At 38.6% G+C, this 25,569-nt stretch overlaps 1 protein-coding gene across 2 annotated transcripts in view; it reads right to left on the bottom strand.

Moving 5' to 3' along the window:
* The window catches only part of RNF157 (ring finger protein 157), a 1,565,029-nt gene extending 1,540,003 nt beyond the window's left edge, over positions 1 to 25,026 (bottom strand). For both annotated transcript variants that reach the window (XM_044068100.1, XR_006364438.1), the window contains exon 1: positions 24,577 to 25,026. In XM_044068100.1, coding sequence (XP_043924035.1) covers positions 24,577 to 24,664 — 88 coding nt within the window. In that variant the 5' untranslated portion in view covers positions 24,665 to 25,026. The remainder of the gene's footprint in view (positions 1 to 24,576) is intronic.
* Positions 25,027 to 25,569: the final 543 nt, after the last annotated feature.

The raw sequence follows: 25,569 nt of genomic DNA, 5'->3' as shown, positions 1-25,569 counted from the left end.
TCTACATGAACTACAGAGTGAACTGCACTTCACCTGTGTGCCCTGTTCAATCACCGCCTCTACTCAGGCTTTGTCCCTACTGAATGGTGCACTGCTACAGTCATCCCTCTCCACAAAGGAGGAGTAAATATAGACCCTGGAAAGTATTGCCCTATTAGCCGGACGAGTTGATATGCAAAGCTATCGAATGCATCATCATGGACCTAATAAAACAAGGATATAGGGGATCTCCAAACACTGGATCCCACACAGTTTGGTTTTGTGAAGGGTACATCATACCTGCTCAACTTGGTCGACTTCAAGTCAGTCACCAGAGCGATGGATGAAGGCAAGGTGGTTCATACAGGCTACCTTGATCTGGCCAAGGCCTTTGATACCATTCCCCACTGGCTCACAGATAAAACCCACAGTGTGAAAGAAGCTGACTCCAAGTCAGACTGCCGACCAGTCACAAGTGGAGTCTCACAGGATTCAGTCCTGGGTCCTTCTCCTGTTTGTTATCTACTTCTCTGAAGTGCAGGCCAACACGAAGGGACTCTGGCTGGCAAAGTTTGCAAGTTGGGAATTATTATTAATTCCCCAAGTGATGTTGACATCCTACAGAAAATGCCTCACAGAGACCAACAACTGGTGCCAGAACCATGGCCTTAAACTCAATGCAAATCCCCCTTGGGAAAAAAAACAGTTCCCATGAATTATCACATTGATGATAGTCCACTGAACAGAGAAGGCTTTATAAGAGATCTGGGAAAACAGGGTGACAGCAACCTCTCTTTACCACCACATTGCCCACTGTGTTCAGAAAGTCCTATGTGGCACATCTCATTACCAAGGGTTTTGCATCCAGGAAGAAAGAGGTCATTGTCTCCCTCTACTCTTTCCTCATTAGGCCAATCAGAGAGTACAATGCCCCATTTGGCATGTACCTCACTAGACAGCTGCAACAACTGGAGAGGCTGCAAAAGTACCTTACAAAGAGGATCCTAGGCCTTAAACACATGTCCTACATGGACAGACTCAAAAAACTCCAAGTATTCTCGGTCTCATATCACCTACTTTAGAGGCAAGCTCTGCTCGGCTTACAAAGCCATGTCTGACCCAGCTCTGTTAGAAATACTACATCTAAAGAAATCCCAAACAATACGCACCACACGCTCCAGAGACCTCAACCTCATTACCACAATCAACAGAACATGCTGGAGGTTCAGGTTTCTAACCCAGAGACTGCCCATTCTATGGAACAGACTTCCCATACATGTCAAGCAGAGCACCTCTTCATGAGAAATCTTGTTGAATGGATGGGAAACAGAAAATTCACCCCGGGGATCACTCCAGTGGCTCTACTCAACAGAGGCACTGGGAACAAAGGTCGGGTGGCACAATGGCAGGGTAATCCTATGGGCTAGGCTTGTAAAGGCTCCACGGCCATTCGCCTAGTACACACCTATGAACCTATAAGATTGGCAAAAATGGGGGCACACACTGCCCCCATTGCAACACCACTCACCTGTCTGCAGTATTCCACTTCAAAAAATAAATAAATAAATACAGTTGTTGCTTGGTACCAAATCTACAAGATCAACCAAAAAATTGTTTTTCAGAAGAGTCATAATGGTGTTCTAAAACAGCCTCTTCAAAAAAAACTCTACTTCTATATTATAGGAATACATGAAACAAGATCTACAGTCAAAAAATGTACATGTTCCTTAAAGAAGTCTAACTTCAACTTGGCCAAATAAAACCAAGAACCTCTTAAAATATGTTGGTAGTTGTTTAGAAGAGGTTTCAGTTTCCTATCCAGATAGACTGCAAGGGGATAGCTTTTAGAGCCTTAAGCTGCCACTATTAACCGGGTACGGCGGGTCCTCCCAGCTTTTATGAGTTTTTGGAATACTGAAAAGGGAGGGGGTTAAAGGGTCCTTTATATAAAGAAAATTGTAGGCATTGTAAGAAATAATCCCCTGCAAAAATGCATCTTCCAGGAACAAGTTAATGTTCCTGTATGCTATACTTCTCCCATTCTTTGAGGCTACTTGGTACCGGGTTTCATCCTGAAGCATAATAAAAAGAACAATTGATCCCTTCAGAAAAATACACAACTTGCTTTTACATTGCCAGAACAAATGTTGCTGTCAAATCCCCATACATTTTAGTATATTCCAAAACTACCATTAGCTAAACCACTTTCAGATTCAAAAATATCTGCTCAACTTTTAAGCTGCGTCAGTCTCTTAAGGCCGTTTCATAATTATCAACACAAGTACTCCGTAGACTCAAATCTCAACAAAACATTACACTGTTACCAAAGTTATAATTTTAGATCACGTGTACTAAACTCTACAATCCCTGACACAGTCATAGAAGCATCTTTAATTTAGGGGGAGGGGAGGCTTCTTCATTAATAGCAAAACCAAAAACATTCATGTTTAAATTTCTGCATGTCTTAATACAATTTCTGCGAATAAATCTGCAACTATTATCCCACTACCCAAGACACCCACCTCTTCTGCCTTCCACAAACTCTGAAGACCAACCCTAACGTTAATCCCTTTTCAAATTATAGAAAAATATGAAAGCAAAATTGAAACTACATTTATACTGTCAGCATTCATACATGTGTTTCAATACAATACAGCAATGTATCAATCAAAAAATAAATAAAAAAAAAATCACATTTGTGTAAAAGCTTCATCCACGTTTCTTTCACAAGCACTGCTGCTAACCCTTATGGGAGTATTTGATCAAGTGAATTACATTTTGCTACCAACCTCCAACTAACTTGGCTTCTCAAAATCCCTAAAAACCCAAAAGACCAGTCTGAGTGGGTTCTGTTTTTTTTTACGCTTGCTAGCAGCAGATGAGGTCTTTTTCAGTGAAATGATCTAAACCACCTTATTTACCAATACAGTAAAGAGTTGATTTTCCAAACTAAATTGGTACCAAAGGTAGTTCGGATAATCAAACATACATTGAATTGGATAAAAAAAAAACTTCTAAAATCTTGTTTTATCTGCATTCAAGGAATACACTTTCAACCATTCAGCAAGTCCAGTGGACAATAAAGAATATTTTTCACACACAAGCAAGCTACAAGTTAAAAAGAAAATCACAAACTAATATGTACAACGTTTACATATGCAGACTATGATTTTTCCTACCCAAAAAACTTTGGAAGACTGGGTTCAGATAACTGACATTTCTAATAACTCTACTGTAATCTCACAAACGGTCATTCTAAACTAAACGTCATTCCTTAGGCTAGAAGCCCTCAACTACACAGAAGACCAGATTAAGTTGTCGCTTCAATGACAGACTTGTAAAACTATACCTCGTGTAAAGTCATTACGTTTACCTGCTCTACTCCACAACATTATACACCACTGATCCATGTAGGAGACACACATCCATTTCCTCATACACATTTCATAAAAAGTCAAAATGGCATGGCAAGTTGTCAAATAATGTGAAAAGTATTAGAAATAAATAATGTAAAGGTTCACACAAGACCAGACCAGATTGGCACAAAGTAAAAAACATCAGGCTGAAATCAGTAAAGAAAGTACATATAAAATTGTTTTCATTGTAGCATTGTTGGAATAACAGTAGTAAAAAGCACTGAAAACTATCTGATTAGCTTGAAGCTGCAATTTTTGTGATACAGAAATACTTGACAAGGAACTTCAAGTGCTGTTGACAGCTTTTGTGTGGAGGAAACATTTTCAAACGGTCAGAACCCCAGCTCTGTGGTGCTAAGGCATAAAGCTTTGACTGCGCCCTGTAAGAAGAGTTTGAATACTGGTTTGGGCACTAGAACAGCAGGATTGGGGGGGGGGTCATCATAAGGCATGCTCATCCTCGGAGGAGAGTGCACTGGTTGCAGGCCAGTTCAGCTGCTGCTCTGGTGCAAGTGAAGGCTTATATGAGGGATGGACCTGATGGCAGTCTGTGGATTACCACAGCCACTGACAGCAGCCATTTCATCGCTTATATAAAAAATGAAGATGCACAACCACCCTGGACAGCTCTCACTTCTGTACTATACAAAACACATCCCTAGTATAGAGGAAACATGAGCATATATAAAATCATTTCAGCTGCCATGAAAGATAGTTTGATCATTAGTAGACAATTACCCAGTTTGTTGGGATATCCAATATACATCCATGATCCTCTGGTTAATAGTCAAGACCGTGCTTTAATTTTCATTGTAAAACAGAGCTAGGTATTTTAATAGTGCCTAAGCCATGAAGCACTACTGTCTAGGCATTATAACAAACATTTCTATACTTGTATTTGTAAGGAGAACAGAGGGATGGACTGCCGTTTGCCAACTCACCAGCTTGAGACAATATTTTAACAGGAGAAAAATATAGTGTTTGCCTGACTTGCCAAAGGAGTCCCTAGAAGAATCCTGCAAAAGTGCAGTTCAAAGTTACTCCATTTTGTATGAAAGCTACATTTTCATTTTAAAAGTATTGCTGGGTTAATACCCATTTTGGGAGGTGGTATTTTGACCATAAATATGATGTCCAGTGAAAAGACTTGCTGTTAATATACAGTCACAAAACCGAAATCATATATTTAATTAAATCTTGCAATACAGAAGATTTGAAATGCACTTTTGCTTGTTGTACTTTTCCTTCGTTATAATGAGAATCATTCTTTCACTGAAACAATGAAGTGACAGTTGAACGAGTCACAACAGTGCTAATTTTGACCATTTTGTACAGTGCAATAGTGAAATAAAAACTAGGGTGAGGCTGAGGGCAGTCACTTCACAGGAGCAAGTGCATTAAAATGGTATAAAATTCAGACGGCTTTCAGTTGGCTATTGGACTGTAAGACTGACACTGGAGAGAAGGGTAAAACCTCAGCAGTTTCAAGCCACTCTGACAGATTTAGAACTGGAGTCAAGAGGCAAACCCCTTACTTCCATAAATTTATAAATATCAGTCCAGAACTTGCACTTGGAGTCACTTCAGTGACAAACTAGAGCCAATGTTTATACACTGCCAGGTGGCTTGCCCTGCTGTGGTAGTTCATCCAAAACACACACTCGCATTCACACTCAGGGGTTGTGGATGGATGGAGTCTAGAACTAGGCCACCACACAGGTTACGGGGTCATATACTTCTATCTGTAATACCCTTCTAAGGGCCTGCAATCATAGCTCAAAAGCCTAAGACAGGCTGCTTTATTAGCTTCCATCAAAACAGAGTTGTCTAAACTCGCCCACAGTTCGGAATCCACTACCATTCCACCATTTTTTTTTTCTAGAGTAGCTCTACATAACCATTTTTTTGCACCTAAAAATGACGTTGAAGTTGCTTTTCTAATATTCAAAAAGTTTTACCAATTCAGTATTTAAATACCTCTAGCATTTACTTATTACCAAAAAAAACAAAAACTTCTCTTGTGTGTATATGTTGTATAATTTACAGGCACCAATTATGGACACACACACCCTTTTCTACCTCCCTTAACACTGCTTGTTGTCTGGGTTAAGCCAAGGACAGAGGAAAAAAAGCTCCACAAAACATTTGTTACTCTGTTAAGCTCTAGAAATAGAAACATCATACATTTCACAGACACAACCCAGAAAAATGTGCATCAAAATCATTAATGCATATGAAGATAAACATCAGTTTGTGAAATTCTGACTACAAACCAGGTCCCTTACAGTGTAACCCAGAAATAGTATGAAATGATATGCTCTTAATTACAACTGGCATTTGTGTTCTAATTAAGAGAACAGTACTGGGGCTGCCAATATCGATGACCACGCCATAATCAGAACCTGTAAATTCTACAATGGAGACCTCACAGGACAAGTCAAATTGGCTACGAGTTTATCCCATATTCATCACGGAGGGAAAAAAAAAAAAAACTTGTCTCCTCGCAGTGAAATCCCTTTACTCACAAGAAAGGACAAAATGTGACTGCAGTGACAACAGCTTACTAAAGGTGAATTAGTGCGAAAGGAGAAGCACCCAGAACAAGATTAAGACAGAAAGGTCAAATGTATTAAACTGCATTATTTAACAAATCCATAAAAAGAAAAAAGTCAGAAATGTCTCCACTGCCATACCCTATACATGAACATACCTCAGTATAAAGCAAGCCTTCCAAAGTAGGTTTTCTTGGCATGCAATAGGAACAGAAAATCATTAGTGCTAACAAGGTAAAAATCTTACGGCAATGCGATATACTTTTCCACCATCCTGTATAAAACTGCAAGCAGTTGCAGGTGAAAAACACATTGCACACCTTCACAACTTCAGAAGCACCTCAAAACAAATCACAGCATGCCTCCCAGAGCAAATCAGCATACAAACAGGAGGAATTGGAAAAAAATATATACACAACATAATCACAGTAATGCAGCACACTGGAAAAGTAGCAAATATACCAGATGACCAAATTATGTTCCTTAGTGTGGGGATGCAAATGGAAACTGTAACATTTCTGTTAAAGGAACCATCTTACACAGCATTTTAATGTTAGACTTAAAAAGTATACAAAGCTTCTCTTCAATCTAAAATGCAGGTCCAAGCCATATGTCCTACCCAATGTGCAAAGCTGGTCATATTTAACTCCAACACTCCCACATACAGACCACTTTCAGTATGCAAAAAATGTTTTACATACCCTATACCTCCAATCAGTGATGCAGCCCAACATTTTGCATTCTAAATAACAAAGTTTGATACCTATGACCTAATGGAAGCTAGGAGGGGCAAGTAGTAGGCAATTTGTCTGCGGATTTTTACATGCCAAGCCCATAACCACATTTTCTCTAGCCTCAAGGAGAGGAATACAAGAATAGTTCAGAGGGGAATTTCAGGCTGCCCATCCAATTATCTAGGTTTATCTTGAAGGGGGCAAAGGTACTACCCTGCTTGACACAGAGGTTTGTTCTAGAGAGGAGATATGTTGAGATATAATGTGTCCTACATATAAGAAAAGGTGCAAACTGAAAGCAGTCTGCCAAGAAAAACTGTCAGTGGCCTCAAACATTGGTTTTGTTACGAATCTCACTTCTCCCAAGTTGAATAATATGATTACATAAATAAAATGGAAGCATTATATACAACAGGTTTTATGAGATATGATTAAAGGGGAATGTGCAGAGGAGGGATGCTCGGTATATTGGGAAAAGGATGCAGCTGCCAAGTAAGAGGAAAAGAGGAAGGCCTAAGAGAAGGTTTATGGATGTGGTGAGAGAGGACATGCAGGTGGTTGGTGTGACAGAGCAAGCTGCAGAGGACAGGAAGAAATGGAGACAGGTGATCCGCTGTGGCAAAGAAAGAAGGAGATGAGGTTTTTGAAATTAGATGACACAAAGAAGGCTTCCCCTACTCTGGAGACATCATGGTCAAAATATAGAGAGTGCCTAGTTAAGTATACAAAGGTCCTTTGATGGATTTGAGTTACTGTTTTTTTTTTCTTCTTCCATCAGCAAATGCTACTTAAGACAATGGGTCTGCAGGTGCAAGCAATTAATCAAAAAAGTCTGAACAGTGCCTCCTGAGTGACATGTGCAAGGTACCATATTTAACTCAAGGAAACTGGCAAGCAGTTCAGTGAAAGTAAATGAAGTCAAACTGTGGGAGCTAAACAGTTACACAAGTTTTAGCAGACTTACTAAATTAATACATTACATATAACCCGTGCACAATTTAGTTTATTTATGGATAGCCAAGTTCACTTTTTTCTTAAGGCTAAACATCAAGGTTTACTGGAGGATTGCAAACTGTTTTTTCACCATCTAGGAGGGAAGTACAGTGAATATACAGCCAAACAGCAATCTGTATAAATGGAAACAAAGACTACAACATGCAAGTTTATACGGTTAACCCTAATTTTAGGATAAGTAATGCCTGTGGGTGCAGCTGTCAGTTAAGGTTAACTGCAACTACCTGGAGAGGTAAAGCTTCCTTTTGGAAAGTACATACAGTTTCATGGGGGGTGATTTATGTTAAAAGGGGTCAGAGGTCATATTATTTAGCTTTTTGAGTGTTTTACTGAAGCAAAAAAAAAGTTTGTGAAAATGGAACATGGGTTCAAAACAGAAAGGTTAATCTTTTATATAGTTGCTTTGCCTATCTTAATATTACTGCGCACATGCAAACAGCAAATTGAACATATTTCTGTAATAACTATAGAATCTCTGGCTGTTTTTCTCATCAAACTCTAAGTTTAGTTACAATTCTTCTTTCTGTTGCGAAAGTCATTGCACTAAAACATGTTGTGCTCTAGAGAGTTACCAGTGTTTAGGCCCTAGGGCCATGCATCATGTGTAACATGTGGAAGCAATAGCCTTTTCTCAGAATGGCTGCTTAATAAATACCATGGATTGCAAATGGCCTTGGCCTTGCATGTACAGACAAAAAGCAGAGTGCTGAATTACATTAAGAAGTAGGGTGCAAATTGCAATGTCCTGGGAAATGCATATGGATAGACATAAGCATATGAATCTAACAAAGAAAAGATTTCAGGACGAACATTCAGCAGACTACTAGGAACAAAGGCAAAGGGAAGTATCACACTGATTGCAAGAGGGGCTCAACTGTCATACAAGTTGAAAAAATGTTACATTTGTGGTAGTAAGAGGTTATTGGCAATGGAGGATTACACTGGCACATATTTAAAATTCTACCTAAAACTGTTATGGCGTGGAGGAGAAGTAAGCTTTTAAAACCGGGATCATTACTTATGCATGGGTGGGGAATGAAAATGATTTGGAATACTGAGGATGTACTGGAGACCTAGGAAGGAAAATATAATGAAAGGGCTATATTTCTGAAGAAAATGAATATTTAGTACGGAAGATGTAGCAACAATACCTCAAGCAGAACTAGCAACAGAAACTCAGCAGAGCTTGTAGAATATTCCCCAAGATACAATAACTGAGTTAGATTGGACAGAAAATAAACTTCACAGGAGTATGTGTATTTAAATGAAAACGGAGAACCTTCCAATAACTATAACCAAATGATAAGCCAATAAAAACAAAGAAAGTATGCAATATAATGATGTAAGAGAGGCACTGACACTTTCCTACTTATCCATTAAAAAAAATGGAAATTTAAGGAATGGGTTATAGATATGATTCTAGAGTTACTAGAAAAAGTTTAAAGACTATGGTAGAAATAAGAGAGACAGATATTGGAAAGTAGTAATAGGAATTATTCAGAGGGGATGGGGTTGACAAATGTTAAAAATATTACAGAAGGGGAATCTCGGAGAACTGTTGCAGAATACTAAAGGGAAAATAAAGGTGGAATCTGGAGGATACACAGGAGTTCAGAATAGTTGTTGAGCAACTATTCTGATAACTTTAGGGCAATGACTTTTGTGGCAACAAAAGGCAGAAAGAGTTGGAGTTGCAGTATAAACTTCAAGAGTACAAGAAAAACAACCAGAGATCCTACAGTTGTTACAGATATTCCAGAAATGTTATGAAAAATTGTATAAAGTAGACGGATGGGGAAACAAAGAAAAGGCACAAAAAGAAATATTTATAGAAGATTTACTTATACCAAAGGTAGATAAAGATTATGCTTAATCAATAGCTAATACAGGATGAAAGAAGATGTAAAAAAGTTATTTAAAATCAATCTACAGGGAAGTCTCAAGCAACATAAAATGTATTCCAGTGGAAATGCAGAAGTTAAGAAGAAAGTGAAAATCTGAAGACTAACATTTTAAACAGGGGGAATTTGGTACTAACATATTGGGAAAAAAAGCTGCGGTAATTGTGCAACCCAAAGATAGTAAACACCCTTCCGATGGCTCACATATACCCATTTTAAAATTTACCTTTAAACCATAACCAAGTATTTATATCTTGACCAGTGCACAGCAAAGGTCTTACCAAAAGTGATAGCTATGGATCAATGTGATTTTGTAGAGGAGATGCAATCATTTGACAACATTAATAGAACAATGATGATCTAGAATGAAAGAGTGTAAGAAAACACTGCTATAGTCCATGCAAGCAATAATGCCCAACAGGGTGTGTGCTAAAATGAAAGAGTGTAAGAAAACACTGCTATAGTCCATGCAAGCAATAATGCCTAACAGGGTGTGTGCTAATGTGCAATTATACCAGTGTTTAGGCCCTAGGGTCAACAAGTAACAATGACCAATTGAAAAAAGTATTACAGCGTAGCATTACCCATCCATGAGTCAAGGCTTCTTTTAAATATAGCCATAGTGTTATAGCATCATTTTTTCTGGTAGTTTGTTCTTGATTCTAGGAATATTTGGTCTAACGAAATGATGCCTAGTTGTATTATTATAAATTTACACACAAACTCAATTTACCATAGCATTTGAAAACAGATCTAAATTCAAATCTGCCCAGATTATTTTATTCCCAAAGAGCAGACTACACTAGAATTGCTTTACCACAAAAGTCTCTGCAATGTAATGTAAACAGGTGGAGTCTAAAACACCTATGCTTCAAGTCACTAGGGGAAAAATTACTTTTATTAAGCAGACATTGTGCAGACTCTAAGAGAACTATTAAAATAACTGCAGAAGGGGTTGGTTTACCCCAGGATTGGCCTTATAAAGGGTTTATGCAGTATGATCGTATTCATTTTAATCTCTTAAGGAGATGGCTATTAACAGTACACCCACCTGCTTCAAGGTTTCTGAGGGACAGATTACTGGATATAGTTAATCCCGGATCTTTAAATTCATTAGTCTCCATTAACACAGAGCCTTCTAAAAAGAACTGTTCTTTTATAAAAGTTGTAAAAAAGAAATCTGGTCACAGAACACAAAATTTGTTAACACAGCTTTTGCACAATAGGAGGTCAGACTCTTAAGCAAGATAAAAAATACAGACCCATTATCGCTTCCGTAAATTGTCATAATAGATCTTTCCATAAATCTGGAGCATAAACTTTCTATTAATATCCTGTAGATGACAAGACGTGATCTTTTAATACTGAATAACAAAATGGCTATGATGTTATCCAGCTGCACAGAGGTTATTTTCCACTGCTTTTAGCAAGAGATTTAGCAATAATCTGAGATGGAATTGGAGGGCAAGCTATCCCCAGACATTCTGGCTGTAAACAGCAAGAAAGTATAGCAAAAGCAGGGAATTATAATCCGACATACCCAACAGGAGGACTGATTTGGAGATAACTTCATAATTTGTGATGATTACATAGACTATATGCTCATCTCTAGTTAGCAAAAAAGCCCCAAAGAGAAAAGCAATCCAAAAAAATCTTGTTCTACAAGTGATGCCAAACTAAAATTATTCTAGTTCATATTTGGACAGTTTAAGCTGTCCAAAAAAATAACTTGCTTGTGCGACAGAAATTTAACAAAATATGACAAATATTCTGTAAGAAGGTTTATACCTCTAGATATTTTCTATAGGTCGGTACTATTCTTACAGCAAAGCTCACTTGCATCAACTCCTGAAATTTCTAGTCGACTATTTTCCCAGACTAAGGTGACAGATATAGAGTTATTAACTAGCAGGTAAACATCCCCACCCATGCACTCAAATTTCAAGAAACCCACTTTCATATATACATAAAATTATCAGACAAGAAACTTTTTACAGTGTAGATTCATACTGGAATTATTTCACCTCTATTAATGGGGACCCACCAACTCAACAAGATAAACAATATATATTGGAATCTGCTTATAGAACTACATCTTCCATTGTCTGGAGACTTTATACATGGAAATTTTTACATAGATCTTTTTATACACCTTTGATGATGAATAAAATAAATAATAAAGATAATCTATGTAAGAGATGTAATGTAGAAATTAATGCTGACTGGGCTCATATGTTTTATGACTGTATGAAGTTGAAAGAATACTGGAAGTCAATTAATGAATTTTTGCAGGCTCATTTTACAGATAATTTCATTATTTCTAAGTCTCTTATATTATTCAACACACCTGTACCTCAATGTGTTAAAAGATTAAGCTTCCCTTGTTATGGTCTATCCTAGCAGTGGCCAGGAAAATAATAACTAGAAATTGGATTTCAGATACACCTCCTTCGTTCAATGAATTTAAAAATGTTATGAATATAATGTGCCATATGGAAATAAGCACAATTAGAATGAGAACAACTAGAAAAACATCATATTATATTGTATGGGATAATTTACAAAATTTGTTAAAAAAATTCTAATTTCAATAGCACGGTATTTTAGTTTAATTAATTGATCTAATTGTAGTGGATGTCTTTGTAAATACTTTAGTTGCTTTGTTGAATATTATAATAATACCTATTTTTAATTACTTGTATAAAATTGTTATGATATTTCTCTTATATGTTAAAACAATAAACCTGTTTTGAAAAAAAAAAAAAAAAATTCAAGAAACCCAGAAATTTGAAATACAGTCAGTATCCTAAGCTTCAACAATTTCAAGCTTGATAGTCTGTGGCACCTGTTCCACAGGCTACATCATTAGTAAAGTAGGCATTTATAAATTGATCTTCCACTTCAAACTCAAACTGCCTGAATGAAACTTTTTGTCCAAAAAGGGATTTAGCGGGACCTTTATTTTACTTTTCACAAATTCACTTCCAGACTGGCTCAGTTGTAATGGGAAAACATTCTGTGATCATGAATGAAATCTTCCCAATAAATCACCAATTTAATTGAGTGAACCACAACCATATGTCAAAAACAAAAGCCTGAGTCAGTAATCCTATCAAGAGGATGGCACGACTTAATTAAAGATCACTTGTATATGGTTAACTTCAAGATATTCCAATATCCCAGGAAAAAACATTTCTCGTAGGATTCAGAATACCAGCAAAATCATTAGTCAACAGTGTACAAGAATAGGAATATAATAATCACCTTTCAGCAATCTAACAGAAAAGTCTATGAATATAAGACCAGAGAGGTACTCTCGATTTATCTCTGTCACTTATAGTACAAAACCAAAGTTAGTAATCCTGACCAATTTCTCAGAGTTAAAAGCATCTTGATTTAGACCTATAGCAATTTTCTCACAGAGGACTGGCTTACTTAGAACATTTATCTCAGAATTTGTGTCACCGATCAGACGTTCAGAATTTAAAACAACCTGAATTTTTAACAATGGCAATATTTATTGCTATAATTAGTTCTCTATTGCAGTTCTTAATGGGCTCTGATGTAGAGAAACCATTTGATAAGTGTCACGTGGGCTTTTACAAGTATAGCAATTCCATGTTCCCTGAAGTACAATAGGGACACATAGGAAGAGTCAGATGCAAGCATTAATGTAGAAGAGTCCCTCTAACAACCTGTGTCTGAACAGAGGAAACAGACAGTGATGTCCTCTTTTCATACTATGACTTGCTTTATATTAGAGCCGCTGGAAAAGAAAGCAAGAGACTCAAATTTGAATGTGTGATTAGTATGGTACTCAGAGTTATCATTACTTGTAAATGCTATTTTGTGCTTGATAAATCCAGAAAAGGACATTTTCGTGTCAAACATTGAGGGTTTATTTACTTTATATCCCAAAAAAAAAAAAAAGGCTTAAAGATGAAAGGCAGGATCTAGCAATAAACTATATATATCTGCTCACACACACATTATATATATATATATATATATATATATATATATATATATATATATATATATATGTGTGTAATATAAATACACACATATACATTATATATATATATATATATATATATATATATATATATATATATATATATATATATGGGTGTGCAATATAAATACACACATTATATATATATATATATATATATATATATATATATATATATATATATATATACATACACATACATACACACACACACACACACACACACACACACACACACACACACACACACACACAGATAAATTGTTTTTCAACAATACTTATGGGTACAGGGACATGGGATGAAGTACTTGGGTGTGTGGATGGCAGCTAAGAATAATGTGAGAAGAAACTAAACAAAACTGAAAGCTCTTGATTATGGATAAGGAGAGTAAGATACAACCAATGAAAACATTTTAGCCCCTTACTCATATACAGGTGAGGTATATTTTTAATTAACCAGAGGAGAAGTTGAGGAAGATTATTAAAACAGAGTTGAAAAAATATATTTCAGATAACAACGGACAAATGGGAGAAGTTTAATTCTCCCCACAGAGTAAGGTGGTTTAGAAATCACCTGATTTGAGGGCTCAAACATATCTCAAGCAAAAGATTATAAATTGAATCGGAAAGGGATGATAATCATGATGATGATGAAACGGAGGAGTTTAAGAAATAAAGAAAGCGTAGGATTTCAGATGAAAATCATTAAGGACAGTAATAATAACCATACAGAACACTAAATTCACAAAGCAACAGAAAATAATTAAGAACGAAGCTAGCACAGACATGGAGCTAGATTTTACCAATAGGGATGCCTGCAAGAAGGCTAGTCAAGACAGGACTAAAAATTAGCAAAGGAACCAAGGCATTGGGTGCAAATAACTAGTGATGGAAAGATAACAGACTAGGATGAGGCCAAGTAGAAGTTTGGGCTGCAGGTTAGAGACTGTCTTCCCTACAGAAATTCATAACAGAATACAGGCAGAGAGACAAGGATAAGGAAGCCCCAGGTGAAAGACCAGCTCCGATAGAGTTTTCAGTCACCTCTAGAACAGAAGCTGATGTTAAAAAAAAAAAACTGATTAGCAGGGTGTATAAAACTTTCCATGATAACTGTAAGAAATCACAGGAAAAAGAAAAGGCACGCTAAAAGAAAACGTCATCTGGAAGGTTATTCAAGGAAACAAATCCAGACGTTTTAGGATTTTTGCATGGAAGTGTTTGCACACATTTGTTTAACCCAACTAAGCTTCAGTGGGTTTTCCTTAGGTAGACAGCCAATGCTACAGGTGTGATGGGGAAGAGGTGATTGGGAACATGTTTCAGGGAAATGTAACAAGCTGGCAGATTTTAAAAATTCACCTAAAAGTACTTTTGTTTCAGAAATTATTCACCTGAGCAGGGAAGCAAGATTAAAATTGCAAAGACATTTTTGATTTAATGCTACTAGTTACAGAAAATCTAGAAAACTGAAACAATCTCCACCTACTACAACTGAAGTAATGAATATTGTAAAGCAGATAAAGTGGATGTGGGATCTTTAGAAAGAGTACAAGCAAATACCTGAGAAATAATTGGAATTGGTCAGATCAGTATGAGGAGTGAAGTTTAAGGAAAAGCAGGAGTTGAGGAATTTATATAATATTGGGGTGAATGGAAAACTTATGTATATTGCAGAATAAAAATGGTACTGCATAGTTTTCTTTTACTGTATGTATGTATATATTTTAAAATTATTGCATTTTATAAAGATGTTTAAAGCATTTGATTGTAGCAGATTTGAAATGGATGGAGCTATCTACATTCATAATGTACCCTACACTAGTTATGGGATACTAGTGGCTAGGGGGGTGGTTGGCACAATGGTTAAGGTGTTTACCTTACAAACACAAGGTGCAGGGTTTGATTCTCACTTGGGCTAATTGGCTAGGCTTAAAATGGCCCACAAGGGCAGTTAGCCTAGTACTAAACTATGAACCTATGAACATGTCATTCAGTGGACACCTAGACTACAAAGTCCAAACTAAACTAATTTGCAAGCTACTCAATGGATTTTTGGCTATAGTTAGGGGCCAATGAGAGATGTTTGTGGCATTCAGGTAGGGATGTCCTTTGACCACATTGAGATATTTGATGAAGACAGTTAAGATGATGTAAAAAAAAAAAAAAAAAAACTGATTTTAAAATCAGGCTATTTTAACAAAATACATACTGGAGTCCAGAAGGTGAATTTCCAAGTTTCTGGGCTATTTTTCAGAAGTTTATGAAAGGTTTCAAAATACTTTGGTTTAAAATTAGATAAACATTTTTCAAAGCAGAATATTTTTTTTTTACAACTTAGTCACTTATAGCAGTCTGCGGAAGGAACAATTTAGTGCTGTTTGGGTCCATGTTCGGCTCCCGAAAACAGTAAAATGCAAACTGCTAAATCTTAAGTGGAAAAGAGCAAAACAGAAAAGCAGCGAACAAAGACAATAAAAAGAAATGCATCAAATGGCCATAGTTTATGAACATCCAGGAAGCAATGCTATGCATACAGTAAGTGAAGGGAAACCTTTTAAACTGGTCCTGTTCCCCACTGTAGTGTGATCTTGGACTTGGTATATACAGTTAGGGGGGTGTAGCCCTCCACACGGAGTGTGGGGGCATAGCCCCCCCAACTTGATTGGTTTTGTTTGCGATTTTGGCTGACTATAGCTTTTCTATGCATTTCTTTTCGACGATGTCCTTGTTCTCTGCTTTTATGTTTTGCCCTTTTCTGTTAGAGATTTAGCCATTCGCATTTTATTGTTTTCGGTAGCCGAACATAGACCCATACTGTTTACACATTTTTAGACATATTACAATGGGATTTTCTTTAGGTGAAGCACAGATTGAGAGTTTTTTTTTTTTACCACTATTAATTCCATACAGTATACTAGTAATAATCACAGTCTGCAAACTGCAACAAAATTAGTTGACAAAGGGGACAAGTAGCTTTTATACAACTACTGCCCACCTTTATAGCAACACTATCAGAACCACAACAACATGTAAAAGGCAGACTCCTTGAACCTAGTCTTGTTAGAACCAAAGACTGCAGTTCTGACATATACACTATTACATGATAAATATCCAGTTTAAGAAAAAGTATACATAAAAAAAAAAAAAAATTCGGACCATGGAATATTTATATTGTAGAAAAAATGTGGACCTTGCTTGTTTAGCCACTAGATTAGGCTAATAGAGTATGGATTTTTTTTTAAATTGTGTTTCACAGAAACAGTTCCGAAAACCTAGTGGAGGCGGATGATGCAAAAAACAGTTAGGAAACTTCTCCAAAGTACAGGCTAAAACTAAAGGTCTGTGGAAGACTGCAATCTGGAAGTGATCACTGAAACTGCTAGCAATTGTCAACATCCTTCGAGAAAGTCTTGTGCAGACTAAATGACTGGTGCCAAAGTCATGGTCTTAAACTTAATGCAAAAAAATGCATTACTACCACCTTCGGCAAGGGTGATGTTCCTGCAAACTACCACATCAATAACAATACAGTAAGCACACAGTCAGTGGTGAGAGATCTGGGCACAAAGGTCAACATCAACATCAACCTCAACTTCAATCACCATGCCTCCACAGAGGTCAACATCAACTTCAATCACCATGCCTCCACAGTGGTAAGAAGGGCATTTTATATTGCTCATCTCATAAGTAAGGGCATTGCCTCCAGGAAAAAAAAAAAAGATGTTATAACCCCCTTGTACTCTTCCCTCATCAGGCCAATAATAAGAGTACAATGCTCCCTTGGGTATGTTCCTTTCCAACCATCTGCAGCAATTGGAGCGACCAAAACCGCTCCTTGCAAAGAAAATTTAGAGTATTCAAAATCTGTCTTATGCAGACAAAACAGAAATCATTGCCACTTTACTCTGTATTGTGCAGCCTGCTCAGAGGCAACCTGTGCCTTGCATATAGAGTAATGTTTGACCCAGGTTTAATGGAAATGCTGCACATTTGCAAGTGAAATGACACAGTGGTCACTCGCTCAAAGGATCTTAACCTGGTATGAGACATCAGCATATCTTGCTGGAGAGACAGCTAGGTCTCTCAGAGGTTGCCCCACCTTTGGAACAAGCCTCCTATTCATGTTAAAGCACCTCGTTGGTCCTATTTAAGCTTAATTTAGATAACTGGAAATTCACCCTCGGGGTTCCACCTGTGTCCCTCTTGACAGGGGCAACAGATGCTGATTTTAGTGTCCACTTGAACCAGATACCCTCGGGAACACAGGTTTAACTGGGCTAGACTTGTAGGGGCCCAGGGGCTATTAGCCTAGTAACCACCTATGACCATATGTAAAAATGCTTACCAGACTAAGATGACATCGCTGTAACAAAAACATGGCATTGTAGAAAGTGATAAGGAGTATATAAATAAACAGTTATTACGTTCAATATTTGCATAGCATTACTGACATTTTAATTTCTACATAAGATTGAATTTTGTTGGTTTGACTCAAATGTTGTATTGTGACAGTGTGTGGAATCACACGAGCTGTCACTGGTTTGACTCAATGATGTGCTGTGACAGTGTGTGGAATCACATGGGCTGTCACTCCAATTTTTCCATAATTTATGTTTGGTTAATGAGACACGAGTACAACTTGTGCTGTGGTGAGGATATCTATCACTGCTACAATAAATTGTGCCAGTTATTTCAAGAAGTGCATTTCAACAACATCTACTTGATAAATGTGTATTTAACAACTCATACATTCAATATCTACATGTATAAATAAAAATAGTCAGGAACATAGGACAAATATACAAAGCATACAAGATTCACCCAGAGAATTTACCTACACTACTTGTGCAAACCTTTACTTAGCATATGCTTACCAGAAAAGTTCAACTGGACATCATAGGTAGGTACTAGGCTATCTGCCTGAAAGCATTTATAAGCCTAACCAGAATGCATTGGCTTTTGCCGCCCCCTTCGATTAGTTCCCTGTGCCTCTGTCCAGCAGAGCCACTGAAGTGATCCTGGGGTAAACTGTTTCCCATCCACTCGTCAAGGTTTCTTTTGAAGAGTGCTAGCGAGGAGCTCTGCCTAATGTAGATTGGAATTTTGTTCCAAAGCATGGGAGGTCTCTGGGACAGGAATCTATCCCTCCAGCATGTCCTATATATTGTTGTGGCGAGGTTTAGATCCCAAGAGTGTGTGGCTCCAGGGGGATACGATTTTCTTTAGGTGGAGCATGTCCATCAATTCTGGGTTGGACATGGCCTTGTATGTCAGGCAGAAATCACCTCTGAATAGGCGGTATGCAACAGGAGTGCAGCTGGAGTTTCTTCAGTCGAGCTGCATGCGGCATGTTTGAGGCCAGTGATCCTCTTGGTGAGGTACTTCTGGGGTCTTTCCAGCTATTGCAGGTGTCTTGTAAGGTACATCCCAAACGGGGCGGTGTACACTATGATGGGTGTGATGAGTAGAGGTGTACAATGACCATTTTTGATCTGGATGCGAAACCTTTTGTGATTAGGTGGGCCATGTAGAAGGATTTTCTAACCACTTTGGCAATATGATTATAAAAGGTGAAATAACTAACTATCTACTTGGGTCTCCAGATCCCTTATTAAGTCTTCCGTATTTAGGGGACTGCCACCTATGTGGCAGTTTGTGGGTACTTTGTTTTTTCCAAAGGGGATGACTATGCACTTTTTGGCATTTAGCTTGAGGTCATGATTTTGATACCAGGTATCCGTCTCAGTGAGACCCTTTTGGAGGATGTCTGCGTCAGCCAGAGAGTCAATTATAGCCCCTAGTTTGCAGTCTTCTGCGAACTTGGTCAGCCATAGTCCTCCTGCGCTTGCCTGTACCACTGAGAAGTATATGCCGAACAAGAGGGGTCCTAGGATTGAGCCCTGGGGAACGCCATTTGTAACAGTTTAGAGTCAGACCTAGCTCCTGCAATTCTCACCATGTGGGTTCTGTCAGTGAGCCAGCTGGCAACCCATCTTGTGACGTAGGGGTGTATGTTCAGGCTGGTGAGCTTGTCTACAATACCAGAATGGGGAATGGTGTCGAAGGCCTTTGTGAGGTCTAGGTAGGCTGTGTGTACCACCTTTCTCTGGTCTATAGCCTTGGTAACCATCTCAAAGAAGTCCACCAGGTTTAGGAGGCATGCTCTGCCCTAACAAAGCCGAACTGGGTAGGGTCCAGTGTTTGAAGGTTCCCACTGTCTCAGTTAATGAGTTCCATGAAGATGCACTCCATAGCCTTGCAGACCAAGCTAGTCAGGCTTATAGGGCAATGGTTCCCGGGGTCTGTTGTGACTCCACCTTTGAAGAGCGGAATAATCATTGCTGTGCACCACTCTATGGGGACGTAGCCTGTGGCAAGGCTGAGTTTGAACAGTGTTTTTAGGTGAGGGGTTAGTTCATCTTTGAGTTCATGTCCACCGTCCGGTCCCATTGATGCTGCGTTTTTGGCTTTGGAGAGGGGCTGTGTTTTTGGCTTTGGAGAGGGGCTGTGTTTTTGGCTTTGGAGAGGGGCTGTGTTTTTGGCTTTGGAGAGGGGCTGTGTTTTTGGCTTTGGAGAGGGCTGTTTTAACCTGAGTGTCTGTGATTACAGGGATCCTCTGGTATGGTTATGGGCCCTTTTGAGGGTGAAGTTTGGGCTGAAACTGTCTGCCAGAATGCTGGTGACATCTGTCTATTCAGTGTATTTTGTGCCATTCTGCACCAACTCCGAGCAGATCCGAGCATTGCCACTTAGATTCCTGACATAGCTAAAGAATGCCTTGTGGTTATCTTTGGAGTCCTTGGCAATTTTTCTTTCAAAGCTCGCCTTGGATGATTTTATGAGGGATCATAGTTTCTTGCCGATACTGATCAGGGATGTCTTCCCTTCTTGAGATTTTACTCTTTTCTGTACTAGTTTCCTCCTTCTATTGTATAGCTTGTTTATGGCAGGAGTCCACCAGACTGGTGTCCTTTTCTTGGAGGAGTGAGTCTTGGTTTTGCTTGGGACAACACGATCCATGCATTCTTGTAGGTGCCCGTAGAATGCATTAGTAAAGGATTTTGCAATTTGGACAGCGTTATCCTTTAGCATGGGGGCTTTGAAACTTTCCACCTCTTAAGTAAAGTGAAGTGAAGTTTGCTTTTGAAAAGTTTTTCATGGTGGTTTCCTTGTCCAGGGGTGGGGCAGAATGTGGCTATCCAAAGTAATTTGTTTATGGTCAGATCTAACCAGCGAGGGGCTGACCTCCGGTGTGGAACACCGGTCGCTCTGTTGGTGATGACCAGTTCCAATATGTTGTCACCTCTGGTGGGAGTGTTTACTAGTTGAACCAGGGTGTTTGAGTTTATAAATTCTAGGAAATGTTGGGCAAGGAGTTGGTACTTGAGAAGTCCTCCCAGTTAATGTTCGGATAACTGAAATCACCCAATATTAGGGTGTTCAGTAGGACCTTTAGGTTTCCCAGTGTTTCCAGAAACGCGGAATGGTGGTCCTGGGACATGGTGGGTGATCTGTAGCAAGCTACAATTTGAATTGCAGTTTTGCCCGTTGTTAGTTGCACTTGGATGATCTCTGAAGCATCGTGCTGTGCCACTAACCTGGAGGTGTGGGTATCCCTGATGAATATGGATACGCCTCCACCTTTTGTACTTCGGTTTGGGTTCTGTGGCCGAAATGTATGGTATGAGTTGAAGCCTGGTAGTGCTGGGGTGCTCTTTGAAGCCTTATACCAGGTTTCTGTTACTGCACATATATCGATTTTCTTCATACTGAGGAGTGCTTCGAGTACGTGCATTTTGTGTTTTAGACTTCTGGCACTGAGTAATATTACCCTCAGTTTTTTGTTACTTGTGCCATTTATGGGGGTGGGTTTGTCTTTTGAGCCTTGCCTAAAAAAGGCACTATGGGGGTGGCAAGAGCCTTGGCCAGTATTTGAAAGCCTCATAGCAAGCACTTATAAACCCTAGCACTAGACCCTCCTGCACAGTACAGAAGGACAAGGCTCTCTATTTGACCTTACCAGCCATCCAGTAAAACAGTTCACTGTACCTATCCAGGCATGTCCAAAGGGCAGTTTCAGGTGTACTCTCCAGTCCAACTGGTGAATCTGGGCATTTTGAGTCAATGTTACAACTGCCTCATTTACACAGACAACCCTCTCCTCCTAACACCAAACACTAATACATGCGAGAGATGCAATTATACAGTCAAACTGGAGGCTAAGCTCTCTCAACCCAAGAGAGAAGGAAAACACTTGCTTCACACCACCAGTCTCATATAGACCCATTAAACCAGCACCGGCAAAAAAATACACAAAAGCATGAAAGCATACTCGGAGGCTCTAAATAAAAATCTGCAAATGCAACAGAGACCTCCAAAGCAAACATCCAAGCAACCTCCACCCCCCACCCAATACAAATCATGAAGCACATACTTCACAAAACCAGTGTGCCGTGCAATCACAGCCCTTAAGGCAAAATAACATACTAGTAATAGGTGACTCTATAGTCAGGCACACTGACGTCCCACTCACTATGCTGAATAAGGAGAAGGTTACTGTTAGCTGCCCGTCGGGTGCCAGGATCCGCCACATAACACAAGCACTCAGGTCACTGCAGAACAAGTACAACTATGACTCTGTCATTGTCCATGTTGGTGTGAATGACCTGAGCGGTACCTCCCTGGACTATATGAAGAGACATGGGAAGAGCTCTCTGAATACTTAGCCCAGGCTGGTATGACCCTGACCAGAGTAGCATCCTGCCCTCACCAAGAATTTTACCATGGTATAAAGAAAAAAATTCTCGATTTCAACAATTGGCTAAGTTTCTGGTGTCATTCAAAGGGGATCCAATGTCTGTCCACTTGAGATGACATGCTCGACAAGCCACACTGCTTCACTAGAGACGGCTTGCACCCATCACCCTTAGATTTTCAAATACTGGCCAAGGCTCTTACCACCCCCTTTTCAGTGAAGGCCCTGTGACAAAAGCTTCAAACTAAAAAGTCATAAATAGTATGAAAAACAGTACCTATGACATAGCAGCAGAGTTAGTAAGACTTAAAAAAGTGACATTACAGATAACAGAAAAAAACAAGCTGCATGACATAAATCATGGCAGTCAGGCCTATGGCCGTTCCAGCCCTACTAACCACTTTTCAGCAAATATCTTGTTTTGAACTCCCTAAATGAAGCAATGTCCTCACATATGCGGTTATGTTTTTATGAGATTTTGGTTTAGTGTATAGCCATTATAAAGAGCCTTATTGCTCAAAGTTTGGAGAAACCCATAAGTATAAATAAGTGTTGTATAGCAGAATGACGTACAAATGTTTTCAAGTTTAAGGCAACAGTCTTTTGGTGACATTATTAAAACAAAGCTTTTCCAGTTCAGTTTGCACAAGACTTCCAAAATCAAAGTACCTCAACTTTTCAACTATACACTAAACAGTAATTGGGTGACAGTCACTTGAGGCTAGCATGAATTATAACCCTAAGTGAGAGGATGACTTGTCAGTTTCCAGGCTACTGTTAAGAAACAAAATAGGGAAATACAGAAGTATGTTACAACCTGACTGCTTGCTAATCCATTACAAAAGTTATTTTCAGTGATCAAAGATGCAGGGGTGGCAAGCTTTGCGGCAGTAAGTTTTCATTTATATTTCAAAGCACAGATTCACTCTATACATACAGCTCAGACCATCAAATAATATCTGCAAAACCTTTCGCATAGTAACATATGAAATGATCACCGAGAATACCCATGCTGTACACACACACACACACACACACACACACACACACACACACACACACACAGAGACACGCACAAAAAGCACTCCCTCATTATATATCTGGAAATTAATGCAATTGAATGATACATCTATTACCTTTGGTGAAAAATAACCGAGTGGCTGAAGTTCTATCTACTATCCTCTAGCAAAGGTAAGCCCATACTAAAATTTTCTTAATTGCGATTTACAATGACAAAATCTGAGAAGTATAGCATTAATCACTACCCAAACTTACATATACAAAAACACTGACTGATACTCTTACTAAACAACTTATTTCTCCGTACAGTATTCTTTAACAACTGCTTACAGAAATATGCAACAATGTCCACAAACAATGCATGCACCATCTGAACCATAAAAGGAAGCTAGCCTCCTGATTCTACCATACTGGAACTACACCCATATACATAAGTAAGCCAGTATAAAGGACACCATACCCAACAGACCAACCAAAAAAACAACCAAATAAATTGCCATATTCTCCAGATGCTGAGCCAGCCCGTTACAAAAATACAGTTAAAACAAATTTTCTCTATATCAAAAACAGTAGTGGAGTTGCAATTACCATTGCCATCAATTCTATATACACTTCACTCTCTGCAGAGACAAGAATAAAAAGAGAGTTATATTAGCTTAACAAAGAACTAAACAAACCTACGAAATGACAAGACTCAGAGGCTTGGACTACTGTAGTAACATACATTTAGAAAATAAGTGCCCAGCCAAACTACCCTCAGACACTGAAAACGTGCGAAACGTCCCATTTCCACTGCAGATGTGCACCAGGATTCCCAGGACACCGATGTTTTACATAGTCACAGAACGTCTGAAAAGCTGCCTTCTTAAGTTTCAGACCTACCGATCAGGAACCTTCACCAGGTTTGGTTAGGCACAGTCCAATAGTTACAACACATAAGCAAAAACAGAGTACATATGATGTTCAGCTGGGCATTCTTAAAGTTACAGCGTTATACATTGAACGTGCACGGAAACACACAACCATTTGTAGTTAAGCCTTCACTTACTTTGCAGTGTAAAAACTTTCCACATTACTATAATAATAACACAGATTCACTCATTTCATAGCAATGTTGTTAATAACTATCTAGTCAGAGCTGCAATGCATCCATTACAGATGCGAGGAAAAAGAGAAGCTGGATTTACCGGATTTAGGAGGATATCTGTAAACCGAATTAGAAGGAATATCCAACTCTTCTACTCCAGCATTTTGCCTGCTCGCCCAAGCTCCCATTGCCAAATGACACTCTGAAACTGTCTTAGAAATGTGAGTGTAAATCACGCAGTTAAAAGTAAATTACAATCCAAATGTTGCAGACATGTCGAGATATCTATACACCAACCAGGTGATCTGTCTAAGAAGCCCTATAACATAACTAAATACTTAAAAGCCGACCTCTTTTCCAAAGCTACTACACAGCACATTTTCCTTTCAGAAGTACTGCAGAATTTTAAGCATCACTGCAGCAAAGCACGGCTGAAGTACAAGGGAAAAAACCTAACCACCCAATCTAATCCCTAATAACCGCATCCTCTGCAGCTGCTCACCCATCGACGGTCTATTTACAACCTGTCGAAGGTTGTTAATGGCTCTAGCTCGTGACGTCACGTGGCACTTAAGCTGCGCTCCAGCAGGCGGGAGGAATGTCTCCTGTGAGCAGCCAGCAATACATGAATTTAGCGTATGCCATAACGCCGTGAGGTATATTACTGTGTAATTTTCGTTGCTGTTTTGGTTTTGTTAGGTGAGGGTTAAATACTTACCAAGCCCGCCTATATGGATAAAAAAATACTCCAGTATGGGCTAGGCAGCAGGTGTTTTTTTTTATTTAAGGTGCGGTGTTTTTCATGTTTGGTTCTATTATGTATGCATCATGTATGCTTCAGTAACCAGATTTAGTATGGTATTCATTTGTGTTGATGTATTCATTTTAGACTATATTGTTGTTTTCAAATTTAATATTTGAAAATAAGTTAATGAATGAAACAAGTATAATATTGTATTGGGTGGGATGTCGACGGCTGACTGGATTCACGTAGCAAGGACTTAAATTGATCTCCCGGTTTCCACAAACAGTTTTTGACAATTCTGCCCCCCAGGTTTTTAACTATCATCTGTTGCTGCATTATTTACTAGCA

This window comes from Protopterus annectens, chromosome 4.part0 (genome assembly GCF_019279795.1).
Source record: "Protopterus annectens isolate FY-2018-M chromosome 4.part0, PAN1.0, whole genome shotgun sequence".
NCBI classification, from domain to species: domain Eukaryota; kingdom Metazoa; phylum Chordata; order Ceratodontiformes; family Protopteridae; genus Protopterus; species Protopterus annectens.
The sequence above is the reverse complement of the archived record's forward strand: the minus strand, read 5'-3'. Positions and strand labels throughout refer to the sequence as shown.